General features: G+C 44.0%; 1 protein-coding gene across 4 annotated transcripts in view; it reads left to right on the forward strand.

The window, feature by feature from the left end:
• Positions 1–24,014, forward strand: part of Kif13b (kinesin family member 13B) — a 151,052-nt gene that overhangs the window by 47,689 nt on the left and 79,349 nt on the right. For 3 of the 4 annotated variants that reach the window (XM_042285017.2, XM_006988795.4, XM_016007205.3), the window contains exons 3-10: positions 2,227–2,239; positions 5,341–5,401; positions 7,012–7,104; positions 8,971–9,151; positions 14,648–14,735; positions 17,213–17,347; positions 19,056–19,168; positions 20,211–20,322. In XM_042285017.2, coding sequence (XP_042140951.1) covers positions 2,227–2,239; positions 5,341–5,401; positions 7,012–7,104; positions 8,971–9,151; positions 14,648–14,735; positions 17,213–17,347; positions 19,056–19,168; positions 20,211–20,322 — 796 coding nt within the window. The remainder of the gene's footprint in view (positions 1–2,226; positions 2,240–5,340; positions 5,402–7,011; positions 7,105–8,970; positions 9,152–14,647; positions 14,736–17,212; positions 17,348–19,055; positions 19,169–20,210; positions 20,323–24,014) is intronic. The other variant, XM_076545188.1, reaches the window with a different exon arrangement.

The raw sequence follows: 24,014 nt of genomic DNA on the forward strand, positions 1-24,014 counted from the left end.
TGCGCCACCACCGCCCGGCACATGGCTGCATTTTTAACCACTATGTTCACAGGTGAGAATCGGCTTTGCTTACACATATCTCTAACAATGGTGACATTTGTCAGTGACCTGTGTTATAGATCCTAAGGTTTTAAAATGGTTTTTACGTTTATTTATTATGTGCTTGTGAGGGAGGGTGCATATGTCATGGAACATGTGTGGCGGTTGGGGACGCCTTGTGGGAGTTGGTTCTCTTCTTCCACCACGTGGGTCCTAGGGATCAAACTCAGGTCCTCAGCTTGGTGGCAAGCGCCTGTACCTTCTGTGCCATCTCACCAGCCTAGGGCTTTTTGTCAGGAAGCTCCCCCATATCTAGAAAAACAGATTTTCTTTTAAGATCTTAGTCTGTTGGATGTGTTACCCTAATCTACCAGATACTTGTCACCGTTTATTAGACCTTTATTGTCTTCGTCTCAAGTCATTTGGTACACATAAATATCAGATTTCTTTTAGAAGAAAATCTTATGAGACAAAGGGACAAGAAAGCACGTGGACAACTAGTGGGGGCATTTGTATTTAGTATTTGTTCAAGCTTAGGCTGGATGTTTGGATTCTCTGAGAAGGACCAGGTGTCACTATTCGTGTTTCCCTCCAGAATCAGGAGGACTTTCCTTAAGTCAGGGGTGGTTCCTGCATTTAACGACAGTACTACTGTGGCCCTAAGGCAGGAGGGCTACAAATTTGAGGTCAACTGGATCTACATAGTAAGTTCTAGGCTAGTCTGGGGAGGCATAGTGAGAACTCATCTTAAAACAAACAAAAAACCCAAAGAACATACTTTGTTTTATCCTTAAATCGATTTTGAGTTTACTGTGTGAACTTAAGTGAGCATGACTGTTATTTAGAATTCTGCACTTGAGTGCTCAGGGAGGAAGGCATGCCTGCTTTCAGTTGGTCCAGGAAAAAAGAAGTGTGCATGTGTATTTATGTCTGTGATGAGGAGCACGTGAAAGCAGCCGGGTTCAAGAGTAACCATTAGTGATCTGGAGTGAAGGGTCTGTGGGAGTTCTCCATTGGATCTCAGGCCTTAGTTATTTTCTTGGCAGTTTCAGACAGAGGGACAGAAGGGAGGTTGAAGTGCCTGGCAAGTGAAGAGGGCGTGTACTGAGTGACCCAGTGGATAGGAGCTCACTGGCAAGGAAGTAATTGTTCCTTTAAATGTAACCTTTTTTCCTGAGCTACAACAGAAGTCCACTGGAAAGAAAAAAATCTGGGTAGATAAGAGCATAAACTACAGCTGTTTAAAAGCTCAGGAAAGTTCCAGAAATGAAATCAGAAGACAGGTAGTTTCCACTGGAGGGGATGGTCGTTGAGACAGGGTTTAAAAATATTATTTTATTTGTATGGGTATTTTTCCTGCATGTATATCTATACACTACATGCCATACCTGGTACTTGAGGAGGCCAAAAGAGGGTATTGAGCTGTCGAACTGGAGTTACAGACAGTTGTGAGCTGCCATGTGGGTACTGGTAATTGAACCTCAATCCTCTGGAAGAGCAGCCATTGTTTTTAACCACTGAGCCATCTCTCCAGCCTGAGACAGGGTTTAACTAATGAAGCCCAGGCTGGCATCAGACCCACAGTCCTCTTACTTACCCCCTCTCTAGTGTGTGGGATTACAGGGAGGTGCCACTGCACCTGACTCAGAAGTCAAGCTTTCGAAAAGGATTACTTATAAGATGTATACAGGATGAGCAAAAACACAGAGGCAGAGCCATTAGGACTTTTAAGACCCTGCCCTAAGGTCCCCCAGTGCTCAGATCCTTCTTCCTGCTGGAGAGAGACAAGTTAATTGGCTGTAATCTGTTCCCTCCCCTCATTGGTGTTAATTTACCTATCATTTACTATTTGGTTTCAGAAGTAATATTTTCTCTCTTCTTTTCTTTTTATCCCCTTTCCCTCTCTACCTGCTCTTCTCATCCTCCTCCCTCCTTGGGACAGAATTTGATCTTGAACTTATTATGTAGCTCAGACTGACCTTTTAAACTCCTGATCCTCCTGCCTCCAGCTTCTCTGCACATAGGTTATAGGCGTGTGTGCCTGGCTAATATTTTGTTTCTCATTGCAAATTTGCTTACATTTATTGTCTTTTACTGTTCAAGAAGAGTTTTTCTAAACTACACTTCTTTGCTAACACTTGTCCTCTTTCTTTCATGTTCATGGTGACACCACTCTCTGGAACTCAGGAGCCAGCCAAAGGTAAGAGTTCTTCACATGATGCTTACAGAGATTCCTGTGCATATCCCTGAAGTACTAGGCATTTTCTTCTCAAAACTCAAAACTCTTCCTTGCTGGTTGATAAAAGCAGTGTAAGCCTTTGGCTGTCTCATGATTCCAAAGCTGCTTATTGGCACAGAGCTGGAGAGCTGTGGAGAGCAGTGCACTCTGGCCAGCTCTGCCCAGTCTCCTAGCAACCCAACACAGATTCCTTGTGTGCCATAGATTAGCATGAAACTGATTGTTCCATACTGTGCTCACTCTGGGCCAATCCAACTCATCTTGCTCCTAGGCAATGGAGTTCTTTGCCAGACCCATGGGGTCCTGATGGTACTCTGGTGTTGGGCTCCATATTCCTCCAGGGGCTGTGCTTGCATCTCACATTGGAACCAAATTATGAGACCACCCTTAAATTTTTTAATTACATTTTTAAATTGTGTGTGTGTGTGTGTGTGTTGCACATCCGTAGCACATGTGTAGACGTCAGAGGACAACTTTTCAGGCATTGGTTCTTTTCTTACACATGTGGACGCCAGGGATTGAACTCAGGCTTGGTGGCAGACCCCTTCACCCACTAGCCAACTTTTATGTGGAAGTATTGACTTCTTTGTCTTCCAAGGGTCTTTAATTTTTATAAAAAAAGATTTCTTATTTTATTTTACATGTCTGAGTGTTTTGCTTTCATGCATGTATGTGTACCATGTGCATGCCTGGTGCTCATGGAGTTGAGACGATATAGGATCCCCTGGGACTGGAGTTACAGATGATTGTAAGCTACAGTGTAGGTGCTGGGAACTCTGTCCTCTGCAAGAACAGCAAATGCTCTTAACCACTGAGCTCCTGTGGGTCTTATTCTTATAGGTCCTGAGTCAGCATGGAGCCGCTTTTAACTGGACAAGTCTCTGAAGTTACTTAGAACTTCCAGGAAATTCTGTTTGTCTACATTCTTGGACTTGTTTTTGTTTTACAGCCTGTGGTTGAGCTGTAGCGCTGTGCTGTTACTGTTGCTGAAATATGTGTAGACATGCCTTTTAGGATCCCCAGTGACCTTTTAAACAGTGCTTGAATATGACACTGGTCTCCTTATGTTTGTGAACTTAGTCTCATTTTCACTATGAAAAGGTGCTGGCTTAATTTCGCTTTTTATTGGAACAGAAGCTGGAGACCAGTAAAGATGTGAGGAACTACTTCACAGCATTAGAAACTTGCTATGTTTCATTTAGTGAACTGTTCTTACTGCTTAGAGAAAATGCCTTGCAGACAAATCCTGGAAGGGGAAGCCCACATCCGTAACAGATTGCTTCCTCTGGAGGAGAAGTGTAGTTGGCAAATGGGAGACCTTCATTTATTTATTTTAAAATTCATTACTTTATTGTGTGTGCACACTCTTGCATGCTTACCCTGCCATGTGCATGCTATGTCAAGCACTTAGGGGTCAAAGGACAACTTTTGGGAATCAGGTTTTTCTTTCACCACTTGAGTCCTAAGAAATCAAGCTCAGGTCATCAGGCTTGGTGGCCAGCACCTTTACCCTCTGAACCATCTCACCAGCCCTGTTTTTATTTTATACTTTTCTGTGAATTTTGTTTGTTAGTGTGAAAACCTTTTTGATTTAAGGAACAAGGGAAGACAGTGTCGGCGGCGGGGAGTGGGGTGGGGGGAGGACTAAAACAGCATAGGCTTGAAATGGCACAAATGCCAAGAGGAAACCCACTGATTTGTATGTTCACTTACATAATTTATAATCAAAAAAGGAATGGAGAAGGGTATGGGGTGCTGCACACCTTTAATCCCAGCAGTTGGGAGGCAAAGGCAGGTGTGGATCTCTGGGAGTTTGAGGCCAACTTGGTCTCAAACAGACAGACAGACAAACCAAAAAAGCTCAAACTCAAGAAATAGTGTAATATAGTGCTTGCTACTTATGATGGAAAGCATGAAAACCACTCAGATGGAAGGCCTGCTCTGTGCCAAATCTAACTTCCAACTTTTACATCCACAAATTAGTGCAATTAATCTGCTTGATTGTTGGAGCTCAAACCTGCTACCTTGTACATGTTAGATAAGTGCTTTACCACTAACCTACATTCAAACTTATTCCTAACTATTCAACATACGGTTTTATACGGAAGCAAAGCATTTCATTACCAAGAGAAGCAAACATAGTCTCTGGAAGCCAGAGTCCACTGTACAACGTTTGACAAAGTGGGGGGGCTCTAAAACAGTGAGAAGATAATAGCTACATAAAGAGCTGTTATCAGGACATGCTTGACAGTTGTTGGTTCATTAGTTGGTATCTGCAAATGGAGCACGCATAGATAGTGTGATTATCACTGACTTTATGCAGCTTTGGCCTAGAAGGTATTTGTAGTAATTTATAAAATTCCTAAAACTGAAAAGGGAGCCACTTAGTGTTTTTGGTAAATAAGAACTATTATATCTTAGTTTTCAGTTCTATAAACAAGAGTCCCAAACTTCTATGAAATTTACTTTCTTTGATTTAAGTTGTGCTAGGTAAGTGCTGGTAAACTTGGGTAGACTTAAGTGGAAGAGAAGAGGGGAGAGAGAGAGAGAGAGAGAGAGAGAGAGAGAGAGAGAGAGAGAGAGAGAGAGAGAGAGAATGAATATGACTAATATTAGTTAATTACTAAATTAGTTAATTCTAAAGACCCTGCTTTAGAAAACCAACTAACCAAACAGTAAAAAATTTCATTTTATAGCTGCACACACACGTTGCTATTGTGCACGTCGTCTCACAAGCTTCCTTTTGATTTACCATTGCAGATGTTTTCCATGAAAGGTAAATCTGTCTCACTGTGTAGTCACCGTGGGCTTATATGCATCACTAACCCTACTCTCTGACATTAAGTGATGGTGTTTGTCTGAGGGATTGGGCAGCTGAAACATGATCACAGTGTAGCCCAGGCTGCCCTGAAACTTAGCTATTCTCTTGCCTTAGTCTCTCAGGTTTGTGCCATAAGGCCTGGCTAGTAAGTTGGTTGACAATGCTTTGCATTATTATAATGGCAATTGTGATATTAAAGTTTTGTTCTTAATACACTCCCTTTATGTTCCCTCTGCAACAGATATTTGCTTATGATCACTGTTTCTGGTCCATGGATGAATCCGTCCGAGAGAAGTATGCAGGTAACTGAGCACACTGTCCTGTGCAGTTAGTAACATGGAGGTGTTTTGGTGTGTTTTCCACCCGCTACCATGGTATCATTTGGTGTAACTTTTAAACATTGTCCAGGCAGCTGCTTCCAGCATTTGCTGTGAAAGATTTTGTGCTGTCTGGGGACCAAGAGACTTCAGTGAGATGTTTTTAATATGAGATGATAAATACTATGACTATGGGATCTCATGAGATCATCTCAGATATATCTATCTAATGGGGTCAGGTGCTACATTATAGGCATGCAGACCCTCATAATGTTAGTGATGTGGTCCAGAGGGACCTAATATAAGGGGGGAGGAGCCCCACATGGTAGCCCGAGGTCTAGTCCTTAAAAGCTCTGTGGTGCTCATTAATTTTCCAGGCCTGCAGGACCATCTGTCTGTCTTTTCTCTGTACCTTTTGCCCTGTTCTACTACCTCCCCAAAGATAACTGTCTCGTTCCCATTTCTCAACAAGTTTAGGATTGTGTGACAGCCCTTTGTTCCTTGCATCCCTGACTGTCAAGGTCGAATGTTTCTAAGCAGTGCTTTTACACACTGAACATATTTTATTGGCTTCTGTTATAAGAAAGATCATGGTAACAAAAAACAATTAAGGTTCCTTTGGTCTCATTGGCCCAGTGGTGACTCCAAGGATCACTCAAATTCAGAAGTGTGACAACCGAACTGTAAATTGACTAGAAAGTGAGGTGGATGGAACACTTTTGCTAGACACAGCAGCATCTGGTTCTTCCAGTATTTCATGTGCATGATTGTTTTGCCTGCATGTATGTGTGCCACACATGTGCCTGATGCCCATGGAAGCTAGCTAGAAGAGGGTGTTGGATCCTTGGAACTAGGGTTATAGATGGTTGTGAGCTGCTGTGTGGGTGCTGAGAATTGAACCTAGGTCCTCTGCAAGAACAGCAAATGCTTTTAACTTAGGAACAATCTCTCCAGCCCCTGTTTCCAGGATCTCACTCCCTGTTCTATTATGAATTGTAAGTCATGTAACCTGAAATTTTCACTCGGAAAGGAAAGAAGGGAGTTGACGTGCATGATTTTTCTGAACTCTAGTACATTTTGAGTAAAAGAGTGGTATGTAGTTGAATTCAGGCACTAAGTCTAGGTCCTAAGTTTAAATTTCAGATGTTTAGGGCCAGTGGGACAGCTCAGGTGGTAAAGGTGCTTGTACCAAGCCTGATGATCTGAGTTCAATCTCCAGGACCCACGCAGTGGAAAGAGAGAACCAACTGCTACCGGCTGTCCTCTGATCTCCACACAGGTGGCAACACGTGTACACACGTGACACACACATACAATAAATAGAGATTATCGAATCTTAGTCGTGGGCTGTAGTAAAATAAGCAGGTATTGAGCTCTCTGCATTTCATGGCTTGATTTGGGTGGCCTTGTTCAAGTATCTGTTACAGGGAACCCTTTACTGATTTTCCACTCTAACTAGACATAACCTGTGGGACAGAAGCTTTCAAGCTTAAAAATCTTGTTTGGGGATAAATAAGCAGACTGTTTTGTTTTGTTTGATTTCTTATTTGTTCATGTGTTCTTTGCCTTTAAAATACCATTTTCCTGTCCTTTAGGTCAAGATGATGTTTTCAAGTGCCTTGGAGAGAACATCCTTCAGAATGCATTTGATGGCTACAACGCCTGTATCTTTGCCTATGGGCAGACAGGTAACATGAACTAACACCTACTCCACATTTGAGCATCCTTCCATGAAGATGAAGCCATGTTTACTGGGGTGCTTTCTTATCTTGTGTTTCCTTATCCTGTGTTAGTTTGTCTCGTAGGTGATTAAGTTAGGCAGTGGCATGTTTCTAAAACAGTACAATAAAATTAGGACTAAAATCCCTTTTCTTTATTGATTTCCCCCCCTTCCCATTTTCTTCTTCTTAATAATTTGCAGAGCTACAACCATCGAGTTTATTATTGGCTGTGTCTATATATTGTAGTTCTTTAAGGATCATAATAGAGAGAACACCACAAAAGAAGAACCCACTTGTGGTGCAGGAGAGACGGCTCAGTGATTAAGAGCGCTTGTTGCTTTTCCAGAGAACCTGGGATCGATTCCCAGCACCTACATGGTGACTCACGGTCATCTGTAACTCCAGTTCCAGGGGACCTGATACCTTCTTCTGGCCTCTGCAGGCCCCAGGCATGCAAATGGTGCATAGACATGTGGGTAAACACCCATATACATAAAGTAAAAATTAAAAGAAAATATATTTTTAAAAGAACACACTTAATATCTTACTGGTCATAACTGGTAAGGATTTTAGGCTTCTATCCTTTGTAATTAAAGAGAGAAAACCAATTTAAAGTGAAACTCGTTGCTTTTAAAACAGTTCATCATGTGACCTGTCCAACTGGACATTGCTCTTCACAGAACAATGTTTTTGGTGGGTTTGGACATCATGTGCGGTATCCAAAAGAACAGGAACTCTGAGCCAGGCAGGGCCAGTTCCCCTCTTGCCCCTGCCTCTCACCAGAAGGGCCTTTTCTGCCTCATCCTTTCCTCTTTGTAAACTGTTCACACTTTAGACCCTTCCATAGGATTGGCATGACGAATTATCTGTGCACACTTTAGGGAGGACCCGGATGTCGGAAGTAGAGCGTTAGTTTTAGGTGTTGTGACAGGTGACACAGCAGCAGCTTGTGAGGTCGAAAGCACACAAATGTCACAAAGCCGTGTGGTCCCGGGAGGGGCAGATTGCACCCAAGTGTCATGTGTTGGTTCTGGGTGGTAGGACTGAGGTGATTTAATCTTTCCCCTTTTCATTTGTCTGTGTTTGCTGGTCTGTCTGTGCATCTGTCCTTCCTTCCTTTACTTCTTTCTTTTGATGGGAGTAACCAGCCTGGCTTTGATCTTGCTATCCTCCTGCCTCAGCCTCTGGAGTGCTGGTATTAAAGATGTGTAACAGGTTTCTGAGTCTTCTTTAATGAGTATGTATTTCTGTTCCAGTGGAGCAAATGCTTGTCCATTAGAGGAAGATTATTGTTTGTTCAGGGTACTGCTGCAGGAGGCCAGTAAGCCCGTGGGACACCATGTCTTTTGTGCTTTGATTTCAGCAGTTAGGAGTATCTATGGGAACAGTATTACTTAGATGATTCCTAGCTTACTTAGAAAACTTTAAAAATCTTGCTATATTTTAGATAATTTTTCTTAAATATGAAGATTATTCAAGGAGGGTCTGTCTATCTTGTCTTTTTTAGACAGGGTGTCAAGTAGTGGAGGTTGGCTTTGAACTCCTCATCCCCTGCCTCCTGAGTGCTCGATTAGAGGTATGGGCCATCATGCCTGGCTAGGTTTTTTTTTCTTTCTAGACAAGTTTACTTCTGTTTACACAAGTAATAGAAACTTCTGTGTGTTCCATTCCCACTATGCTTGATTGCATTTCTTATTCTTTTCATGTATATGTATATTTACTATATTTTGTGCATTTTGCTAAATCCTAAAAATTTGTTATAAGTAGTAGAAATAGGGTTAAATGCCTTTAAACTTCTCTAAGAGGTAGTGATGGCTCCTTTTCATTTTTCAGGGTCTGGAAAGTCTTATACCATGATGGGTACAGCTGACCAACCTGGACTAATCCCCAGACTCTGCAGTGGACTCTTCGAACGAACCCAGAAGGAGGAAAATGAAGAACAGAGCTTTAAAGTCGAGGTGTCCTACATGGAGATTTATAATGAAAAAGTCCGAGACCTTCTTGACCCCAAAGGGTAAAAGACTTGGAGGCTTGAGTGCTGTGGCTTTCTTGAAACAGACATAATAGATTAGCTTTAGAGAAGGCTGTAATTGAACTGTGGTGGAGAGTGATCCGGCCATGCTGTTTGTGATTTATGCTTGCACGGATCAGCTTCCCACAGCCAGTTCTGGGTCGTTAGAGCAGGCCGAGTGATGATGCAGGTCTGTACGTGTGCCTCGCTGCCTCTCCTTCTCTCCTCACCCAAAGCCACAGACAGAACAGAGGTGGCGAGAGGCAGTCATTTAAAATGAGCGTGACTGTGGCCTTCAGTGACTCAGCTTTTCTTTTTTAAGGCAATAAACTTCTGGTGGATTTCTGTGGTTGGTTTCGGTGTGAAGTGAGGGGGGAGTAGAATGGAGCTTGGAACTTGGTCTTAGGGTAGTTCATCTGAAAGCCACGTACCCCCAAGAAGGTATGAAACGCCCCTGATTTCTTGGGGTTGACTTTGAAAGAGAACTGCTTCAGAGTGTAAGGATGCCCTGAGAATTGCTTTGTTCACCCTGTGGCCACGTGAAGCCGAATGAGGAGAGGAGAGGTAGCCGAGGAGCCTGCGTACTGCAGTGTTAGTGGGGGAGGAGGAGAGGGCAGCAGTGGCTGAGGCTGTTGCTGGCTTATGTCAGAGGGCCATGTGGGTAGGGCTTCCAGCCCAGGATCAGATGGTGAGTTATATTTGGATGAGGAAGGTGGTCCAGGAAAGAGGATGTGAGGGACAGAATCCAGTGAGGCTCAGTCAAGAGCAAATGGACCTTAGTACTTCACAGCCATCTTTCTTTGGTGATAATGATCTTCAGGCCGGAGTCTGAGCTGACACTTGCTACCTACCCATTGTTTATCAAGTCATTCTTATCTGCCAGGCACCATGCAGTTCAGAGGAAGAGCCCATAGTATGGAAAGAATGAGTTTTGCAGACAAGTTAGAGTGGCATGCAGTCTGCTTTTTGCTGGTGAGGGATGTTAACACAAAATAGAGTGCAAAAAGGGAAGGGGGCCTTTCCCAGAGCCGAGAGAGGATTCCACAGAGGTGCTTGAGGGTTTATATGCTGAGTAGGAGTTGTCCACTGAGAAGTGAGGTGGAACCATGTCTAGGCACAGCCTTGTGGAAGAGGATGGACATTACCCACTTCCAGGATGATAAAGATGCAGTGCAGCTGGAGGGTAGGGTGTGTAGAAACCAGAAGTCACAGAAGGAGGCAGAGGTGGGCGGCCATGGCTCAGGCACTCACAGTTTGCTCCCTGTGCACTTTTGATTCTGCCCGCATGCTTTCCTTGAACTTTGACCTCCGTGAAGGTGGCCGGTTTCTTTGAGATCTAGCTCAGCCCACTCGTCCCAGGAGCAGTCCGCTGTCTGGCTTCTAGCTCTTCATCCCTGTGTTTTGTAGCCCTAGTAGACTGGCTTGAAGCTTGCCAGTCAGATGTGTTTAGTCTTTATTGGTTTCTTGTTTGTTTTGCATGTGGTTTAGTGCTCAGCACATGGGCTTTGGAGTCACACAGCTCAGGATCTAGCCTCTTCTTACTGGTTGAGCAAGTTCCTAATACTTCCTAGGCCAACTACACCTATGTTGTTGTTGTTGTTTTTTTCTATGAAAGTTCCTTGAAAATTTTAAAAAAAGTGTTTCCTTTTTCTTGATGTAAAAACTTTTATTTATATGTATGTGTGTGTGCGCACGCGCACGCACATGTGCGGTGCCTGTGGAAGTCAGAAGAGGGTATGGGTTCCCCTGGAGTTGGAGTTAAAAGTAGTGAGCAGTCTAATGTCTGTGTTGAGAGTTGAACTCCAGCTGTCTGCAAGAACAGCAATCCTCTAACTAAGCCATCTTTCCAGATCCTACAAACATTTCTGTTTCTGAAAAGTCAAAGTAATTGGATTAAAAGTCTAAAATCAGATTTTATTTTAACCAGAGTATTTGAGAAAACTTCATTTTTAAAATTCAAGTACCGATTTTATTAATTCAGTGACTATCATGTATAATAATGTAATCCTGTTTTGCTTGAGGCATAATATAGTATATATATTGTCTTCAAGAAAAAGGGGACAGGAAGGTTGGAGAGATGGCTTAATGGTTAAAAGTACGAGTTGCTCTTTCAAAGAACCTGAGTTCAATTCCCAGTACCCACATGGTGACTCACATCATCTGTAACTCCAGATCCAGGGGACCAGTGTCCTCTTCTGGCCTCTGTGAACACCAGGCACACACATGGTTAACAGATATAGGTGTTGACACAATACCTATACATATAAAAAGGGGAGGAGGGGGTTAGTGCTGAGGGGACAGCTTAGTTTGTGAAGTGGTGGCTGTGAAAGTATGGGGACCCGAACTGGATTCCCTAGAACCCATGTTTAAAAAGAAATCCATGTGTGATGTATGTGCTTGTAATCCAGTATTGAGAAGGCAGAAACAGACCTATCCCTGAGACTCACAGGCCGCTGGCCTCGCTAATCATCAAGTTCCAGGTCCTAGTGAGAGACCTGCTCTCCAAAAATAAGGTAGAGAGCGTTCAAAGAATGGCACCTGAGGTTGACCTCTCGCCTCCATAGGCACACACCTGTTCACAGACATGCCTACACACAAGTGAACATGCACATATACCCACCCACATCCATACACATAGATAAAAACAAAAAGGGAAAGGAAAAGGCTAAAAGTTAAACCCAGACCATGTCCGTGTGTACGAGGTGAGCAGCAGTCCAAATCGTGGGCTGTGTCTACTTTAACTGAACTCACTTGGATTTATCTGCACTCATGTAACAGTGTAAGTTGAATGTAGGATGCTAGAAGATTCAGAATCACTAGGAAATACTATGCTGTGACCCATATACTGAAAGACAGTAAAACTTTTAGATGGCCAAGCCATTTCCTAGTTCCCCTACTCCCTCAGTACCTCTGTTCTCTTCCCATATGATGGATGAAGTGGCCTATGTATCCCCTCCCCCCTACGCCCCATCCCCACCCCCACTGCTGTTCTTTGTTACCTGTACTGTCTCCAGGCCTCTCTGTCACCCGTACTCTGTCCCCAGGTCCCCTGTCACCTGTACTCTGTCCCCAGGTCCTCTGTTACCTGTACTGTGTCCCCAGGTCCTCTGTTACCTGTACTCTGTTCCCAGGTCCCCTGTTACCTGTACTCTGTCCCCAGGTCCACTGTCACCTGTACTCTGTTCCCAGGTCCACTGTTACCTGTACTCTGTCTCCAGGTCCCTCTGTTACCTGTACTCTGTCCCCAGGTACCCTGTTACCTGTACTCTGTCCCCAGGTCCCTCTGTTACCTGTACTCTGTCCCCAGGTCCCTCTGTCACCCATACTCTGTCCCCAGGTCCCTCTGTTACCCGTACTCTGTCTCCAGGTCCACTGTTACCTGTACTCTGTCCCCAGGTCCCTCTGTTACTTGTACTCTGTCCCCAGGTCCCCTGTTACCTGTACTCTGTTCCCAGGTCCCCTGTTACCTGTACTCTGTCCCCAGGTCCTCTGTTACCTGTACTCTGTCCCCAGGTCCACTGTTACCTGTACTGTGTCCCCAGGTCCACTGTTACCTGTACTCTGTCTCCAGGTCCTCTGTTACCTGTACTGTGTCCCCAGGTCCCACTGTCACCTGTACTCTGTCCCCAGGTCCCTCTGTTACCCGTACTCTGTCCCCAGGTCCACTGTTACCTGTACTCTGTCCCCAGGTCCCCTGTTACCTGTACTCTGTCCCCAGGTCCACTGTCACCTGTACTCTGTCCCCAGGTCCCTCTGTTACCTGTACTCTGTCCCCAGGTCCTCTGTTACCTGTACTCTGTCCCCAGGTCCACTGTTACCTGTACTGTGTCCCCAGGTCCCTCTGTTACCTGTACTCTGTCCTCAGGTTCTCTGTTACCTGTATTCTGTCCCCAGGCCCTGCTGTTACCTGTACTCTGTCCCCAGGTCCCTCTGTTACCTGTACTCTGTCCCCAGGTCCACTGTTACCTGTACTCTGTCCCCAGGTTCTCTGTTACCTGTACTCTGTCCCCAGGTCCACTGTCACCTGTACTCTGTCCCCAGGCCCTGCTGTTACCTGTACTCTGTCCCCAGGTCCAGTGTTACCTGTACTGTGTCCCCAGGTCCTCTGTTACCTGTACTCTGTCCCCAGGTCCCTCTGTTACCTGTACTCTGTCCCCAGGTCCTGTGGCCTATACCTTGCAAGGCCTTGTTGGCAACTTAGTTCCGTTTTTTACTTTGTTAGCCAAGTGTGTTAATTCTCTGAGTGACTCTTAGGTACCAGGGATTGTACTAGGAACCATAGACCCCAAAACTATTGTTAATACAAAGCATTTTTGGTCTTCTAATCCATGGTAGGGCTGAGCTGACTGAGACAAGACAGCAGACAGGAACAGATTATACAGGAGTGTGGGTGTAGACCTTACATTGTAGGCACCAAAAACTACCACAGGAGTTTAAATATTTGAACTCATCATTTATTTTGAAAACAAAACAAAACAGTATCTTTCGGTGGCCAAATGAACACATAATACAGATAAACAAACAAAAACAAAACATAATCATGTGGGATTTCACTATTAGTAAATACTCTTTAAAAATCATTTTAATTGAGAAATAATATTTTAATCTAAAGGGTCCAGTGGGATCTTTTGGGATATGTAGACACTATGGAATGGCTTCCTCAATCTAATTAATTTATCTGTTACCTCAGTTGTCATTGTTCTTTCTTTTTTTGGTGTGGTGTGAAACCCACCCCCAGCAATTTTGAATTATGATTTACACAATGACTGACCATAGTCACCATGCTGTTTGTGGGTCTCAGGCTCCACCCCTCCTTACAGAAACTTGGTGCCCTTTTGCTGGCATCTGGACAGATGTTCCTTGTATTTTGCTTAAAGCATTGAGAGTGCCACAGCTGCAAGCATGCTGGGAGGTTTGTTTTAGAACTAGTGAACGTGTTTACTTCTTGTTTTATTGAGTCTCTTGTGCTTTTATTGGCATGATCATACTTCACCCCCTTCCCTCTAGTGTGTCAGCGTGATAAAGTGTGCAGGCTCCCCTTGTTAGAAGAACCGTGGATAAGCTCAGTATTGTATCTTTAAACGGCTGTGAGAGCTGTTTGTTGTCTTTGTTTCTTTGTTCGCGGCCGGCCGGCCGAGCTGGGCCTGTGGTTTGTCTTTCTTGTGCAGTTAACACTTACAGAGCTTCTGTCTTGGGGCCGGCCAGCTCTGTGATATGACAAGGAGATGTTGGTATTTATTTGACTGTGCATTCTTTGTGGTAGTAAACAGTCTTCCCACGCTTACCCTTTTGAGCTGGCCGTGTGGTATTTGACCACATTATCCAGTTTTTCCTCCCAGCAAGGGTTTTAAAATGAGGTTTATTAAATCCTTGAGCGGCCCGGTTGCAGCTCTTCTCTTTTAGGGGTTCTTTCTTGAAGGAAGTGTACGTTTCTGTGAAGCAAGTTGAGTCCTTCTAAAGGCGGTCACTAATGGATCCTCGTGTCTCTGTCATGAACAGAAGCCGTCAGACACTGAAAGTGAGAGAGCACAGTGTGTTGGGACCCTATGTGGATGGACTTTCTAAACTGGCTGTCACAAGCTACAAGGTAACAGCGTTCTCTATAGAAGCTGCTTCAATTTACGGTCGGGTTGACTTGTTGCATATCTTTATTTTCTAGAGCTTTTATTATGTTTATCTTATGTACATGAGTGTTTGCCTGCATGTGTGCCTGTGCACCAAGTGTGTGCCTGGTGCCTCTGAGGCCAGAAGAGGGCATTGGATCCCCTGGAACTAGAGTTTCAAACAGTTTTGTGAGCCGTTATGTGGGTGCTAGGAATTGAACTCAGTTTTTTGGAGCCATCTCTTCAGCCCTGGGTTATATTTTTAAAATTAAATTTACAGCTGGGCGGTGGTGGCGCACGCCTTTAATCCCAGCACTTGGGAGGCAGAGACAGGTGGATCCCTGTGAGTTCGAGGCCAGCCTGGTCTACAAAGTGAGTTCCAGGAAAGGCACAAAGCTACACAGAGAAACTCTGTCTTGAAAAAAAAATAATAATAAAATAAATTTACAATACCATTATTTAGTAACTCACTTCCTGCAAAAAACTTCAAAGCACGATAGAGGCTAGTCAGTAAATGTCAACTAAATATGATGGAGCCCCTGGGTTGTCAGAACTAATGGATCCAGAATGGGCTTGGGAAGTTCTGGAAAATGTTTTTCCTGTGGTGATATTTTTGCAGCTAATGATTTACTTTGAGAGTATTTATTGTGTTGAATTTTTTTTACTAAATAGCATTGTTTTTGATTTATACAGCAGAAGTGTAATTGTATGACATGAAATTTTTCATATATGTTTGGCAGTTTAAGATTGTGATGAAGTATGTACATCATAAAAACATAACAGGATTTTAGTAATGTTTCTTTGTGGATGTCCATGTTCTCTTGTTATGTATCCTTAGTGTCTAGGAAGTACCTGGCATATGGTAGATGTTTTTAATAGACATATGACTGAATGAATCAAGAATAAGCAGTGATTTAAACAATACCTTCCTGTAAAAAAAAAAAAAGTCTGAAATAGGTACTCTGAGGCTGGTGTTGTGGCTCCGAGCTGTTGGTAGGGACCTCAGGCCCTTCTCCACTCCACAGAGAGATGCTATAATGCCCAGACTCTCCTCATGCCTCTTACAACAGAGCTATAATGGCATGCCTACTTCCATTAAGGAGGATCACCCAGATGGTCTGTGTTACACTTTAGTTAATCATGTGGCCAGCCTGGGCTGCAAAGACATCTGGGAAATGCAGCCTCTTGATTCTGCCACAGCAGACTTAGAGCAAGAGAGGGCTCCTTCACTAGAAAGAGCACCGGGTGGTGAGAGGCAGCATTTTCAGATACTCCATCTCTGATTCCTCATTTCACAAATCCTTGTAGATGACTTTGCTATGCGTGTGTATTTATTCATTATTCATTTATTCATGTGATGCCAGGGGTTAGACCCAGGACCTCATTGCTCATTGCTTGTGGGCTCCATTCCCAGCCCAGAAGGTGATAATTGTGTTGTAATTAATGAAGCTAAGGTCAGATTGCTTAGGCACTGTTTCAGAGCTTGTGGCTTTGGGAGTGAGGGTAAGACAGGGTCTCACTGTGTCATCCTGGATGACCTGGAACTCCTGGATGGCCTCACATTCCCAGAGATCCACTTGCTTTGCTTCCTGAGTGCTGAGATTAAAGGGTTGTGCCACCAGGTCTGGCCCCAGAGCTTGTAATGTTTGGAAAAGCTGAGCCAGCCCTGGTGGCACAGTCCTGTCACCCCAGCTCTTTAGGAGGCCGTGGCAGTGGTAGAATGGACAGTTCAAGGCCTGAGTAACTTATTTAAGTCCTGGCTCAAAAACATAAAAATAGAGCTAGAGATAGCTCAGTGGGAGAGCATTTATGTACCATGTTTGAGGCCTTGGGTTCAACTCCCAGAACTGCCCCCCACCCCAGATCCATAGCAATTTTTCTAGTATTCCTGGCTTTATGCTAATTTTTTAAAGCAGTACTATCAAATATATACTTAATGTGTTTAGGTGAAAGGTTAAAATCTTTTTTATTTTTTGCTTTTTAGATAATTTGTTTAAATAAAATAAACTCGTATTGCTTTTACAATTAAATGTACTTTTTTTTTGTTAATTTCTGGAGTAGGTGAATATCAGCATTTCATGTCACTCAAAAGTATTGTTTCTAATGTTGTGCATGGCACATCTGTGATATGGTACTGTGGAAGCAGAGGCAGGAGGATCACAACTTTGAGACTAGCCTGGGCCACATAATAAATTTGAGAACAGCCTGGGCTACCTTGTAAGAGCCCATCTATGGGTTGAGGGGATCTAACTTCTAAACTTTTCTATATCAAAGCTGCCATTTGCTTCTGTGTCTACCGTAAACAATGTGCTTTGGTTGTTTCTCAGAAACAGTATGGGCTAATTGTATTCTTGCCAAAAAACAAAATGTAACCTCCAAAAACTTGGGTGCTTAGTGTGGGAGAGTGGTCATGCTTATTCACAAATAACAAAATCTGTGCTTGTAACCTGTTTCCACTTAGGATATTGAGTCCCTGATGTCCGAGGGCAACAAGTCTCGGACAGTTGCTGCCACCAACATGAATGAAGAGAGCAGCCGGTCCCACGCAGTCTTCAAAATCACCCTGACACACACTCTGTATGATGTGAAGTCTGGGGTAAGCGGCTTCTGAAGGGATCATGGCTGAGCCTGTTCTCTTGATGTTAGCTGAATGGAAGGCCTAGTCCAGACTGTCGGTCAGGACTAGAGACCAAAGGTCCCGACTAGAGTAGACGCTGCTCTAAGGAAGCTGCAGTGCTGTTGGAACACCCCAAGAGGGCTGGGGTCTACAGCAGCTCCAGGAGTCACTCCTAAAACCACAAGGGACACCCACAGCTGCAGTCAGAAATAAAGAAATTGCTTCTGTCAGTGCAGCTACCTCTTAGTACCCTGGAAGTTGTAAAACATCCTGGAAAACTTCAGATTTCATGACCTGCCTGATGGTAGAAAAAAAGCCAGGGAAGACACTTGACTTCTGCTTTCCAGTCTTTAGCAAGAGGTTCTGAAAGAACTTGAGTCATATCCTGAGGCCTGGCTGTAAGGGAGTCCTGGACTAGACCTGGGTCCCTTCCTCTCCAGAGAGAGAAGCAGTGACTGGTCCTGCCTCAGCAGCAGTGCATTTATACCCCATGGTTGACTGCAACAGTGCCTTGCTGGGGATACCTGCTGCAGCGTGCATTGGGGAAGCATGCCATAACATCATTAGACCGGGTAGGGTGCCCTTGGAGCATTTATCTGGAACCTTGTGAAGATTCTGGGCCTCTGCATGTTGGGAACATCTTTGATAACTCACTCCCTTTGTTCTCTCTCTTCGTGTGAAGATTGATCACAGTGTCCATCCCTCAGAACCTCAGTTTCGAATACCGGAAACCAAGAGTCTCCTGGCAAGGTCCTCCATGTTGGCAGTGTTTTCCTTTGCTGGAAAATCACTTTTTTTCCTCCATCACATCAAGATCAATGTTAAAAACAAAAAGTTCTTTGTTTTCGATTTCCTTTTTTAGAGTGAAGCAAAACAAAGTAAATACCATACTGAAGACTATCTTTTCTTAAAAGCATTTTTGATTTGGGAAGCAAAATATTCTTTCGTTATGTTTATTTTAGGGAGCTCTAATGTATTTTTGCAGTGCTGAGGCCTAAGGCATGTTAGATAAGTATTCTGCCACCGAGCTACGTTCCCAGCCCGAAGATCACACAGATTTTAAAGGGAAGTTTTCAAAACGGGCGAATCTGCAGCTTCTGACATTGCTGTCTCATGTTTCTGTTTTGATGATGAGGTGGAACAGAAAGCTTGTCACATGTTTGTGATCTGGTGGAGGGAAACGTCGCTGTCTAAGACCACAGCCGATGGCAGAAAACTAAAGCTGAATAGCTTCAAGGAGAGAGTGTTTAGAAAATGTTTTTGACTTTTTGAACAATTCTGTTACACAAAAGTCAGATTTTTTTTTAATATTAACCAAGAAATTACTGGCTAATAATTATGAAATTTCAAGTATAGTTTCAAATCATTAATCTTTTGATCTTAAAAGCACTTTTGTTTACATCTCTGAAAATTTTACCAATCTCTCCAAAATGTCCCATTCTGAAGCATTTTTCCCGAGGTCCTCAGCTTCCTTGTTTGCTGACCACTGGGTTAGCGAATTCTGTCAGTTTGTGCTAGATTTTGTGCTGGGGGGTGTTTTCTGCAGGGTTGGGTAGCAGCACGAAATGGTTTTGCAGTAACGACAGATAACTCTAGTAAAGGCTCGAGACAACGAGCCATTCAAAGGAGTCAGCCTGTCGTCAGTGTTCATTAGCCATTTGCTAGCATGTGTCGATTTTCTTTGCAGACATCTGGAGAGAAAGTGGGCAAGCTAAGCTTAGTGGATTTAGCTGGCAGTGAACGAGCCACGAAAACTGGAGCTGCGGGCGACAGGCTGAAGGAGGGCAGCAACATCAACAAGTAAGCTCTCCAGAATCACATTCTTGAATTGCTTTACGGAATTGATAGAAAAACAGGGGAACATCTGTGGGTACTGGAGTAAGATGATTCTGGAATGATTGAGGCAGTGATGAATAAGCAGTTTGGATTTGTTTTTCTAGAGTTTCCCATGAGCCCAGGCTCATTTTCTCATCTGTGGAGTTGTTTGATGGAACTGAGGAGCATAGTCCTCAGTCAAGTCAGGGCTTCTTAACAATGGCCCTATTGACACTGGGGCTTAGATGCCTCCTTGTCCTTTCTGGTGGAGGATGCTGTGCATTGTGGGATGTTTGATAGAATTCCTGGCATCCACTTGCCAAGTGATGTTAGTACCCACTGACCCCCAGTTATGGCAACCCAGTCTCTTTCTGTGACTTACTGTTACCATGGAGCATAGTCATCCTCCACTTGAGAACCACTGGCCTGTATTGTAGACAAAACCAGTGACCATCCATCTCTGAGTGAGTGCCAGCCACATTGTGTTTGTTAAAGTGTCAGGAGCAGGATTTTATGAAATGATGCTTCACTTGCCAGCTGTATCACACACATGGTTCTCCCTCAGGCTAAGTCATTACCTCTTCATGGGTTCCGTTCTTCCCTCTGCTCAGGGTCCCCACAGCCAGGAGTCAGACAGCAAATGGGGGCTGTGGAACACTTCTCCAGGATGGGGTCTGACCGACTTGCGCAGGTGTCAGCTTGTCAGCACTAGAGCAATGCTTACTGTTTCCCCTTGGGTACTCTTCTTGAAGATGTCTGGTGTTTATACTGTTATTTTGACTTGAGGTTTTACAGTTCATGTATCTTATCTGCAAAAATGAAAGACAAAGAGTGCTAAGCATTTTTATTGCTTCAAGTAGCAGATGGACAGGAGTCCTTAGGAGCTCAATCTTCAGATCAGACAGCACAGTGCTGACCACAGTGCTCCTCACATGCCGGCTCCAGGGCACCTTGCTGTCCATCCTTGTGACTGATGTGACATTTGATATGTTTTGGTTTAGATAATTGTGCTTTTTGTTCCATGCAGGTCCCTCACAACCTTGGGTCTGGTTATCTCGGCCCTAGCCGATCAGGGTGCTGGTAAAAACAAAAATAAATTTGTTCCTTATCGGGACTCCGTTCTCACATGGCTGCTCAAGGTGAGTTATTTTCTTCCTCCTTCATTAGCATACTTTCAGTAGTTGGCAGAAAGGAAGAATAAAGAATAAGTTCGTCTCTTTCAGGTACCTTTTCTCCGTCTGTTTCAGATTTGGAGCTTTCAGGCTGTTTGAGCAGCTTCTGTTTAGGAAGCTCATGCCGTTTTCTTCCTAGTGTTTGCCTTTCTTGTCCTCCGGACCCTGCAGGGGAAGGGGTTGTTGGATTCACTGTGGCCCCTGGAGGTGGACCACACATGGTCCCTCACAGTGTTCACTGCCTGACACCCTTCTCCAAGCTGCTCCGTCGTGCTCAGACACCCTTGTTTGATAGCTTGGGCTTATCTGCTCTTTCATTCTCCCTGGGCCTTTTCCTTTGCAAAGCTTCTGCTGAATGGCGAGTAGAGCACACAGCCATTTCTCCATTAGTGTGAGCGAGGGACAGAAATGTGGGAGGAAAACCTCCATGAAGTGCCATGAGGAAACAGGAGGAAATGGAGACCCTCCCCCTCAGTGAGAGGCGAGCATCGAGGTTAACTTACAGGTTTGCTGGGGATTTCACAATAGACAGGTCCACTGGGGTGCTGTGCAGAAATGGACATCAGGCTGGGTATTAGAGCATGTAAACTAGGTGACAACTTTATAAAGGTGTCACTGTGGCTTTTCTAATATTCTCCATGGTCCATTGAAAACAGAGAAGTAGGAGAGATGGCACATGGTTAAGAACGAGTTCTACTCTTCTAGAGGACGTGAGTTCAATTCCTAGCTCATGTAGCACAGCTCAGAGCTGCCTGTGACTCCAACTCCAGGGCATCTGACACCCTCTTCTGGCCCCCAGAGGTGCTGAACTCACCTGCATAAGTCCACACAGAGACACACAATTAAAAACAACAACAACAACAAAAGGAAATGGAAATAACTTTTGGTGCCTGGCTTAGTTTAGTGATGGCTCATTTTCTCATTGGTAAGAATGTACTGTACTTATTATTTCTTACCACAGTGAAACGGGGCCCAGGGAGCTTAGAAAAGGATGCCACTGCTGACTGAGTCACTGTGTGTAGAGATCAGCCTTTGCCAAGGGAAAATACTTCCTTCCGACTCTACATACTCAGAGTCCAACTCCTCCTCCTCCTCCTTCCCCTCCTCCCCCTCCTCCCCCTCCTCCCCCTCCTCCCCCTCCTCCCCCTCTTCCCCCTTCTCCTCCTCTTCTTCTTCTTTTTTTCCCCCTGAGACAGAGTTTCTCTGTAGCCCTGGCTGTCTTGGAACTCTATCTGCAGACCAGGCTGACCTTGAACTCAGAGATCTGCCTGCCTCTGCCTCCCGAGTGCTGGTATTAAAGGTGTGTACTACCACTGCCCAGCTACGCTCTGGTTCTTAGCATCCTTTCTATATCTCTGCACACCTTTGAAATATTGTTTACATAACTGTAGTAAGTTTGGCAGAAGTCTAATGCTAAAACTGAATATATTACTACAATAGAAAATAAAAAAGATGGCTTCCTTTGGCCAAAATGCAATAAAATGTGAAATTTTAAATAGGAGGCAAGAAAAAAATTTGATAATTAAAAAAAAAAATCACTTGTAAACTGGATATACCTGTAATCCCAGCACTAAGGAAGCTGAGGCAGAAGAATTGCTTCTAGTTTTAGGCCAGCCTGGGCTACATAACAAGATCTTGTGTCTCCTGATTCCCCAAGAATTACTTTCGAATGAGTACTAGAGACATTTTTCTACCAGGGAGCATGTCAGGAATTAACCTGCATTGCTCATGGCTTCAGAAAGAAAATCTGAGAAGGTTCTCCACAGACCTCCACAGAGGTGTTTCCACTCATGCATGGCCATTCCTTTGATGTGCCTGATTTAAAATCAAAATGTTCTAATGTCCATGCTCTGTTTCATGATTAGAACATTAAATAGAAAGAATTGAGAAATGTAAATTTAAGAGGCAATAAAACTATTATTAATTAAAAAAAATAAAATAATCTACATGGTCCCTGTGACTTGAGTTAAGACAACTGGCAGTCTCCTCTTGCTGGTTCAGTTGGCCCCCATTAATTACCAAGTGGCTGTCACCCTGTTTCCGGGGACTCGGCACAGGCAGCCATGTCTGCTCTGGCTGGTTTGTGTGAGGCTGTGCTCCTTATCCTTAGTAACAATCATTGAGAGGCTGTCACTGATGGTCCCTTTTTTGGTGGAAAGTAAGGAAATGTTCATAATATGTGAAGAATGAACCTGTTTTGTCATTCATTTTAGTCTGTATTGCAACTTCTTTGTGGTGCTTCAGATTAAAAACAAGGCATGTTTGTCTGGTTTCTGTCATTAGTTTTTTCCTTAAAGACTTGCATTTCTTTTCTATGTCAGATTTGACTTTTGCACCAAGAACCTAAGTAGGGATTTAAAAACCTACCGCAGAGCTGTAATAGTTTGCCCTTTCACCCCCACCCAGAGCCTGAGTTCTCAGTTCATCGTAAGGGGCATAGCTTGTTACCTTGGCCTTCTTTAACTCTAGTCCACCCCCCACCCCCACCCCTGCCTGCTGATTCTCTTCCAGTATTGGTGTGAGATTAGCACATCCCCCAGCATGACTTCCACTGAGCCCATAAAATGACTCACCTTTTTTTAAATTAGTGCTTTTGCATTTTTTAAAGATTTATTTATTTATTATGTATACAGTGTTCCTCCTGTATGCATGCCTGCAGGACAGAAGAGGGCATCATCTCATTACAGATGGTTGTGAGCCACCATGTAGTTGCTGGGAATTGAACTCAGGACCTCTGGAAGAGTGGTCAGGCTCTTAACCTCTGAGCCACCTCACCAGCTCCACTTTTTTTTTGTTGTTGTTGTTGTTTAACTTTTTATTGATTCTTTGTGAATTTCATATCATGCACTCCAATCCCACTCATCTCCCTGTCCCCCTGTTATCCACCCTTCACACTTGCAACCCCCTCAAAGAAAACAATGTAATAAAAAATAAAAAATAAAAAATTAAACAATAAGAATGCAAATAGTGTGTCACTCACAGTGTACCACCCACTCTACCCTTTTGAGATGGTTCAGCTTTTAAAGAAACGGATGTGTATAGGGGTGTGCCTTGGGTCGGCCTTGGTTGTCATTCTCAGGAACCTTGACCTTTGAGCCAGGGTCTCTCAGTGGGATCTGGGGTGAGGTAATTAGGATAGGCTGAGTGGCCAGTGTGCTCCGGAGATTTGTCTGTCTCTGACTCCTGCAGTGATCACAGGCATATGCCACCACACCAGGTTTTCTGTGTAGGTGCTGGGGCCACACTCAGGTCCTCATGCTTGGGAGTTACACCTTTTACTGACTGAGCTATCTCCCCAGCACCAAACTGCTCATTTTTGACAAGATTTGCATGCTTAGTTTGTGTTCAAACGACATTTACATAATATTTGTGCTATGCACTTGATGTTTATCCCCGTCTGAGTGTGGATCTCTTAACCCCAAGTCTGCTAAAGTGTGCTCTGCTCACACTTTGTGAGAGCTAACCCTCACTTTTATTCTTAATGTCAGCTCCCTAGTGGATGTTGTGTGGATCTCTCACCTAGCTGATAGCCATTTCCCTTGGACTTTCTTTGTCTAATCCACTCTCCACAATTTCTAAATTCACCAGAACATTAAATCTCTTCAGTAACTGTCCTCCAGGCCCTTAGAATCAAGGCCAAGTTCTTTAGTGAGAGGCTT

Source organism: Peromyscus maniculatus, chromosome 9 (genome assembly GCF_049852395.1).
Source record: "Peromyscus maniculatus bairdii isolate BWxNUB_F1_BW_parent chromosome 9, HU_Pman_BW_mat_3.1, whole genome shotgun sequence".
Lineage (NCBI taxonomy): Eukaryota > Metazoa > Chordata > Mammalia > Rodentia > Cricetidae > Peromyscus > Peromyscus maniculatus.